The sequence below is a fragment of the Cynara cardunculus genome (genome assembly GCF_001531365.2).
Source record: "Cynara cardunculus var. scolymus isolate 2C chromosome LG 10, CcrdV1, whole genome shotgun sequence".
NCBI classification, from domain to species: Eukaryota; Viridiplantae; Streptophyta; class Magnoliopsida; order Asterales; family Asteraceae; genus Cynara; species Cynara cardunculus.
The window spans coordinates 27,872,440-27,881,197 of NC_037537.1; the positions used below are offsets into that span (position 1 = coordinate 27,872,440).

The 8,758-nt window shown below is 36.2% G+C and overlaps 2 protein-coding genes across 2 annotated transcripts; one reads left to right on the forward strand and one right to left on the reverse strand.

Annotated features, from left to right (window-relative positions):
* Positions 1-616: 616 nt before the first annotated feature.
* On the forward strand, positions 617-1,479 carry LOC112519306 (lachrymatory-factor synthase). The gene has a single exon (XM_025127358.1). The coding sequence runs from the start codon at positions 714-716 to the stop codon at positions 1,236-1,238; it is 525 nt and encodes a 174-aa protein (XP_024983126.1). The 5' UTR covers positions 617-713; the 3' UTR covers positions 1,239-1,479.
* Positions 1,480-3,249: 1,770 nt separating this feature from the next.
* LOC112519767 (monoglyceride lipase) lies at positions 3,250-7,209 on the reverse strand. Its single transcript, XM_025128017.1, has 7 exons — positions 6,794-7,209; positions 5,430-5,468; positions 5,203-5,273; positions 4,667-4,731; positions 4,271-4,360; positions 4,098-4,190; positions 3,250-3,783 (listed from the first exon to the last, which is right to left on the reverse strand). The coding sequence occupies exons 1-7, from the start codon at positions 7,207-7,209 to the stop codon at positions 3,367-3,369; spliced, it is 1,191 nt and encodes a 396-aa protein (XP_024983785.1). The 3' UTR covers positions 3,250-3,366.
* Positions 7,210-8,758: the final 1,549 nt, after the last annotated feature.

Here is an 8,758-nt window from a genome sequence, read left to right on the forward strand (position 1 = left end):
AGTTCCAACAAAATAAATAATTATTATCTTTATAAAAAAAAATATATTATTAAACCAAATATAAATTTTTTTCGTTATTATACATAAATTAAATTATAAAAAAATTGAATTAAAAAATTACACAAAAAATAAGAAATTTCAAATAGTTAATTTGATATTAATATCGATATATTTTTGTCAATTTTTTATGATATCTTCAAACATATATTTTATTCAAAAATAAAAACATTATCGCTTTCTCAAAATCACATAAAGCCATATTATAACATCGACTAAGATAAATAATAGAATAAAATATTAAAATAATGATGTATCTCGCTGCATTGCGCGAGTACGCTTCTAGTCAAATTCATAATAAAGATAAACCTGATAAAATAATATAGATAATGTGACTTAGAGTTTATCCGGATAATCATTTGGTAAACGACTCTTAGTTATTTAAAAAATATAATGATTATGTATTTCAAAAAAATGAGTGTCATTTTTATTATGGACATTTATTTTGGGACAGAGATAACGCATAAATTGCCTCAAAGACAAAACGACAAAGATTTACAAACTTTAGGGACTAAAATTGTGATTATAAAATCACAAGGAGGGAATTGGCAATTCTAAACAAACAACAGGGACTAAAATCACAGTTTACTAAAAAAATTGTCTATTTAAAAAATTTTATACTCCCGTTTGATGCAACGATCTCTGCTCTCTCTCCCATGGCTGAAGAGAGGAGAGAATCGAAATGGGAAGGCAAAGTCGTTGCAGAAGTAAGAAGTATCACACCACAACAAGTATGGCCTCTCTTGGAAGACTTCTGCAACGTCCACAAATGGCTTCCGACTATCGACACAAGCCGCCATGTGGAAGGAGTCTACGGTCAACCAGGTCTCGTCAGGTACTGTGCCTCCACCCTATCATCATTACCGTCTAACGGCGACGATCAGACGCCTACGACTGTAGTCAATTGGTGTCACGAGAAACTTCTGTCGATTGATCCCGTTCAACGGAGTCTGAGTTATGAGATCACGGAGAATAACCTAGGGTTCACGTTTTACGTCGCTGAGTGGAAGGTGATCGAATTGAAGGGTGATGATAATGCCGGAGGATGCCGGATCGAGTGGTCGTTCAGTTGTAATCCGGTAGAAGGGTGGAAATTAGAGGATTTCAGTGGTTATATCGGATCGGGTTTAGAAGGCATGGCGAAGAGAATCGAAAAGGAGCTTCTAGTTGCGACTAGTTGAATTCTGGTACTGAATCGTATTCTGCATCTTCATAAACTCTAATTGGTTCTTATGGTATTGTATAAGAATCCCTTAATTATGCTTGTTTTGGAATAAGACCAGGATCAAACCCTAAAAGATGATTGAATCTTAAAAAAATAAGGGGTATGTTTGGATTTCTTCATACTTTTGATCCATCTTCATTGGAAATGTGACTGTAAATTCTGGATTTAGGTTATGAAAGTATGGAAGAGTAGTAAAATCAAGGAGACTCACATGGACACATAGTCCCAAAATGGGGCTTCACATGGTTGCTATATAGGATATTATTATGTATATACAACATCAATATCAATATTATATATATGATATATGTGGAGAGAGATGGGGAAGGGGAATCAAATAAGATGACATGTCATTACTAAATAAAATTGCATGTGATATAACATGTTCAAAAGTCTGCTAAAAGATAATTTATCAATGTAAAATGATGTATCATATTTAATCTTGAAACTTCTATGATCAGTTGTACCGTTCTCAAAGCCTATGTCATTCAAACCTTGCTTTCAACTGTATCGCTCCAGTTGCACCTTCGCTGCCCCGTTGTCGTCCGTTCTCCGTACTGCCCTTCGCCACTGTCGGCCTTTGCTATCGATCTCCGTCTTTTTAATGTCTTCTTATCTTTCGATTCTCCCTCTTTCTACACAATTTAGTGGAGTAAATTGTTCACAAAAGAAGGGAGAATTGAAAAAAATATAAAAAATAGAGAGATCGATGACATGAGCCATCAACGGTGATGGGTTGTGATAGAGAGTGGACGATGACGGGATAACAAGGGATGTTTAAGGTTTGAATTGTGTAGGGTTTGAAAACAGTAAAAATTGATTTAGCTTTTTTGTTTACTTCAAAATTTTCCTAGCCGGTTACAAGGAGTCACCGACCTAAAGCTACGCATCAAGTGAGATGAGATCCGAAGGATTTCATTGCCTGTTCAGATTCTCATTGGACCCGTGTACACCAAAGGATCCGTGAATTTGGCTACGAAACCGCTCGATCTCTAAACACGGGAATCCCTCTTTTGTTGGCACCTTTGAATTGGTATCTTGGGGCAACAAGTGAAAATAATGGAGCCATAGCCTGCCTCAAAGTTACAGGAGTTGATTTGCCTTGCAGGTTATCTAGTAGAGATGTGCAGAATGTCATCCGATTTAATTTAAACTGTCCATTTGCAACATCGAACATTATATATGTTCGATAATCAACATTGTTCCAGTCCAAACTTCTGATTTCTACCGATTGGGGATTCTCTAAGTTATCGATTGCCTTTACAGCACTGTCGTCACGTCAATCAACAGAGAGGCATGACCAAGAATGAGTCCGAGTTTTTAACGAGCTACTCGAGTTTAATAATTTCGAGTTCAAATTGATCTTGAACATAAAATAGAACTCGTTTAACTTAACGAGCCGAGCTTCATAACACCAATATTCGACCCTGCTCCTTTGAAAAGTTGATTAAATGAGGAAGCGGGAGCAAGAAAACCAAGAATATCTTTCTTGACCAAAATGCGCGCGAAATACTTTTCGAGTGATCTCCTCCAAGTCATTGGTATGGCTACCGAAATTTTTCGAGTCAAGCCTAGACATTCGAATATACACTTTCTCGAGTGGAATATATGTCCATAAATTATACAATAGGAATAGATAAATTATTAACCTCAAGTCAATAAATAAGTTAATATATCGCAAGGTTGAGCCCATAAACAAGCATCAAGCTCGAGCTCTACTTAGAAAAAGTTATTCGAACTCGTAGTCTAGTTCGAGCATGGTTTTATTTTTTCAAGCCGAGATCAAATAACCTACTCGACTCGACTCGACTTGTTTACACCCCTACCCAACAACCTGGCAGCACGAATGCTGATACAAATCGCTCTCTATCCATTACTCTATAAATATTTTCATTTTCTAAGGTGAGTGATATCATGAGATTTGAATTGATTTGGTGTTAATGAAATAAGAAATGCATGGGAGGATCTTCTTCCTAAACACATGATCATAAGCAGCAGTGAAAATCCAAATCCATACACAAGGCATACTATATAATATTCATTCAACAGACCATCAAAATTATTACCTACTACTTATTTCACCTTCAAGAATGATGGCAGCTTAGCTTCCTCACCATCCAGTCTATGATATCTTGTGCGATTTCTTCGCGCTCGGGCTCAAACAGGAGGTCGTGCAAGAACCCATCATACAGCTTTATGTCCTTGTACTTCGAAGCTGCCGAGTTGTACAGATCCTGAGAAGCAAGTGGATCCGTCACTTTGTCCGCACTTCCATGAAGAACAAAGAAGGGTACAGTCACCGACTTAAAGCTACGCATCAAGTGAGACGAGATCCGAAGGATCTCATGGCCCGTTCGGATTCTCATTGGACCTGTGTACACCAACGGATCCGTGTATTTGGCTACGAGAGCCGCCGGATCTCTAGAAACTGGAATCCCTCTTTTGTTGGCACCTTTAAACTGGTATCTTGGGGCAACAAGTGAAAATATTGGAGCCACAGCCTGCATAAACACATAAATCAAAAAGTAATCAAGTAAAACCAGATTTGTAGTGTTCCAAATTTTAGTTCAATTTTGATGTAAATTGTAAAAAATTGTCCTAGATGGACAGAAAATGGGATTTGTGAGCTCTTTATAAGCCTCAAGTTGTGGGCTACCAAGAACTTCCACCAAGGTTTTAAGTTGGATTCGATGTTATTGGGCCAGCCTATTGCTTTAGACTTTGGGGTGTTACATAATTTTGTCAAAATTTTTAAAGTGCATCGTTTTATTACTTGTGAGAAAAAAGTAAGTGGAAGCTAAAATAGGAGACTTACACCGACTATGGGATGTGAAGGAGTAACACGCAGTGCAGGCGAAGTTAATATAATTCCCTCTAGCAGTTCTTGGATATAAGGGTAGCTAGCAGCCTAATTGGATAAACGACTGTTAACTTTAACCTTCGTAACCAAAAACCAGTTTTGGTGCACAAACTGTCAAGTAGCCTTACCTTTAAAACCACAGCTCCACCTGTTGAGTGCCCATAAAGAAAGCAAGGTTTACCTGGGTGATCCGACTTTATCTTCTCCAGGAAAGATCCCTAAAGAAGGTACATGGTTACAGAATCATCATACTACATGCGCTAAAGAAAAGAAGTAAAACTCAAGCACCCAATTCTACATGTATTTGTCATTATGTTGTATATATGTATGTTCATACTCACAAAAACAAGTACATATGTGTATTTATATATATAAATATTATGTATATGTATGAATATGTGTACATATGTCTGTATGGTGAATATATGTATACATGTATGTATAAGAATACTATATTTTTCTTCATGTTGTGAAGGTACTCTACATTGCAGGGAAAAGTATGAGAATTGCAGAAGTAAACTTACGGTATCTGCCACAACATGGTCCAATGAAGGTACATATCCGTGCAAGCCGTCACTCCCTCCATGACCTAAGACATGGAGACATTCACAAAATCAAGTACCAACACTAGCAGGCCAATGGAACCTCAACAATTACATTCCCTTGATCCTAAATGAGAGCATGATTATTTAAATTCCTTTTGAAGGATATGGTAATTTCAGGATACCCTCGACTAGTGATTCCTATAATCTGATAGTGATGGTGCTTATCTTAGAGACAGATATATTTAGCAAAACATGTAGATACTCAACCAAGCTTCACCCAAGGCCAATCCACCCACGATTAACACGAAGAAAGGATCAACATCGATTTCCACAACTAAACAGGTATCTAGGTGATCCTTCCAAAATAATCCCACATTTCAAACACCAGGCACATTTAAAGCAAATGTGTGTGCCAAATGCTAGGGGGATGAAAATAGTAGTAGTGCTGTAACCCGGTTTTGATGGCAAATGGCCAATAGTCATCCTGTAGAGCATGTATAACAAAACATACCTACCTATCCAGTCCATTGCATATACCCCAAAGTTACAGGAGTTGAGTTGCCTTGCAAAATCAGCATATCTCCCACTGCAAATATGAATCATATGATAATATACTATTTAATAAACAAAGAAGCTTATTTAGTGGTCATAACATACACACCATGATCTTGAATTATATAATAACTCACCATATCCATATTTCAATAAGGTTAGAAAAATGAAGGGGGGATATCACTCTTACCTGTGCTCATTTAGTCCATGTATAATGATCAAAATTCCCCTGGAAAGAGGTAAGCAGCAAAATTAGCAATAAAACTATTGAAATGGCAAAATTGTTGAGTATGCGTTTCACTGAAGTAAAAAGAACAAGTGCTTAAGTTTGTGTCAACTAGGACATAGTTTATAAAAATATAATGTGTTTACAAAGCATTATGACAAGAGAAATTACTATCATTCCTACTAGTCTAGAATCTGAATATTTCACCAAAGAATGAATTCTTTACTGCTTAATTGAGTTATCCAACTTTAGAATCTACTAATGTGCAAATACCTGATATTAAGATTATGAGAACATCTTCAGGCACAGTTCGTGATAATCACGAAGTCAAAAAAATAGGTCGATAAAAAGCTGGAGGTCAAAAGTGCCTGGAGGTCCCAGGTTCGAATCCAAGGAGGAATAAAAATCCTCTTGGGGCCATGAAGGTTCAAATGTGTTGACTCCGGGCTACCTGCGAAGCGGTTGGTCGCCCTGGGATTAGTCGGCTCGCACAGCGGGTTGGATATCCAGGTTAATAAAAAAAAAACGCTGGAGTGGAACACCATAATTCTTTAGGTCCAATGAATTGCTTTTTCAAACTTCAAAAGTAATAGATTGTTTTAACATTCAAGAAAGATGTGATTAAATTGAACTTCGAATTACAAACATTGGAGTGGAACCCTTTGATCTCAAAACTACAGATGCAAAATCTAAAATAGGAGCGAATGTTTTTTTTGCCACTTTTTCATCTGTGAATTGTTAATGAACCCATCTCATTCGTCGACTCTATATGACCTAATATTTCTCTCATGCATGACTTATATTACAAGATATAATAACTATTAATCTATGCACTCTTTTTTATTTGTGATTTTGTGGTTAAGCCTTGAATCTTGAAGAAAAATGCAGAAATAGGCCATTTCTTTGGAACAGAGCGAGTAATTAAATTGACAACTAACCTGTGATGACCAATAAGCAGAACATACAGCATCTCCTAGAACCATTTCTGTGGAAATTAATGCCCAAATTTCCATAAGCCTAAGTTGTGTTAATCGATTAACATCTAGTAAGCTACCATACTAAATCTCGAATAGTATTTTCATGCTGAATTTAAGTATTTCTTGTTTGTGTAACTGACCGATAACCATGTACGAAGAACATCGAAATAGAAAAAGATCAATGAAATTCTAACCACTGCTTGCCAAAATCTTCCAAGCCAACTGATTACACACACAGATTATCATAATATAGCGCTTAACAATAGCATAATATAAGGCTCCGAAATGAAATTTGTGATGATTCTATAATAATTAGGCAATATAACGAAGTCTACGACACTTGTACTTTACCTAATCTCACCAGCAACCGGAAGCCACGACCGGCAAAATAAGGCGTTGCGTCCGGTCCCAAAGAACAGAGACGTGGTGGCGTGGCACTGACTAGACCAGTCGTCATCGACCGACGACTTCACCATCTGAATTTCCTCAGCGAGAGCTCTTCGCCTGAGCACATCCTCCTCGAGTTCTCTCCTTCTAAAAGAGAATTTCCTCTTCGAGGAAGGAGAGGACGGAGGAGGAGGACGGTGATGGTGTTGTCGACACCGACGGAGATGAAAAATGAACCACAGGACGATCGATTGGAAGAAGATTACTGCACGGCGGATGGAAGCCGAGGAAAACACCGATCGGCGAACGTTCTTGAAGACGGGGATGATACGGCCGCTGGCGCCGGAGGTTAGCTCTTCCACCTGTACCGCTCCTTCCATGACTGGCGGACAGATGTGGAATATGCAAGAGGAGAACGGGTTCTCTCTTATAACGCGTAGAGGGGGGGGTGTAAAAGTGAAAATTAACTAGGTACTTTAATATATGTACAAAAAAAACCCCTATAGTTTGTAAAAATGCAATTTAAGCACTAAAAAGACATAATACCTAAAGATCTATGCAAAAAGGTTTTGTAACCTGCGAGTCTGCGACCTCGACCTCGACCTCCCCCAAGAGTATGTGAGTAGGCAAATCAAGTATATAGCTGTCTGTTAAAATAATTAGCTCAAAAACTCAATGTCAACAATGAGCTTAATCCCCAAAAATTGTAACTCCATATTATAGTTATCAGATTCAAATTTTCCTTATCCAAGTGTACCACTCAAAACCAGTTGTGTTACGCCTCAAGAGGCCATAATACATAAAGTTGTTCATCTAATACGATGTACATAGAGTTTCCTTTAATAGTGCACAAAAACTAAATCACTCATGAATCAAAATCTTGCCAATACTTTGTACTGAGTATTAAATAACAGATAAATAAATTTCATACAAAATTATCTTTCATATTGTAATAGTAACTTAAACTATAATGTGTTACATTTCTTTTAACAGTAGAATAATAACTAAAAATTGTGCATCAAACATCTAAAAATACATGTCTCAAAATACGTATTTTAATTTTTAGGTACCAATCAGTAACATATTTTTTATGTAACTGCTACTAACATTTCGTAACTGTTTTTTAGTCTTTATTTTTTTCTACGATAGCGAACTAATATTTCTCATATGAATACTGATATTGTTGTGTTGATTTTGTATTTAAATATCGTCACTCTATTAGATCACTTTAATATAATTCTATTTTTGATTTTATAAACTTATAAAGTTACAATCGTATTTCCAAGTACTATCATAAATGTAAAGTTTTGTTTCAATAATTTCGGCAATGTTGGATTGATATATCGCTGTCTCATTTTTGTTTACGCGAACAAAAGTTTATAATTTAATTAATAACATGTAAAAATTATTCGGCAGAGTCGGTCCAAGGGTTTTTCATGCCCTGGACGAGAAGGTAAAATAATGGTCCCACTGTTTAAAAACTACAAATGAAACATACTGTTTTAAAGGGTTTGGAGCCTAATCAAGCTAGGTATCTCATACCGAAGCCAATTTTTGTTATTACTATTGAATGATAATTTACCTTTTGTAATGCATATCTTATGATTATATAATATCACAAAGCTCGTTAACGCAACGCTCGTTCACCCCTTCTCATCTCAGGATTATATACTATACGTGTATCATATTTTTAATTTATGCTCAAACTAATCGTATACGACCATATAAATATATTTAATTTGTCTTAAAACTTAGAAAAACTTAATACTATACGTGTATCATATTTTTAAATATCTAAACATCATTGAGCAGCGAGTGTTATGTAGTTTACACAATCATATATAGCCTTAGGCAACAAACCACATTATGAGTGACAACAAAATTGGAATTACGAGATTCAATATCGAATTAAAATTAATAAAATTAAAA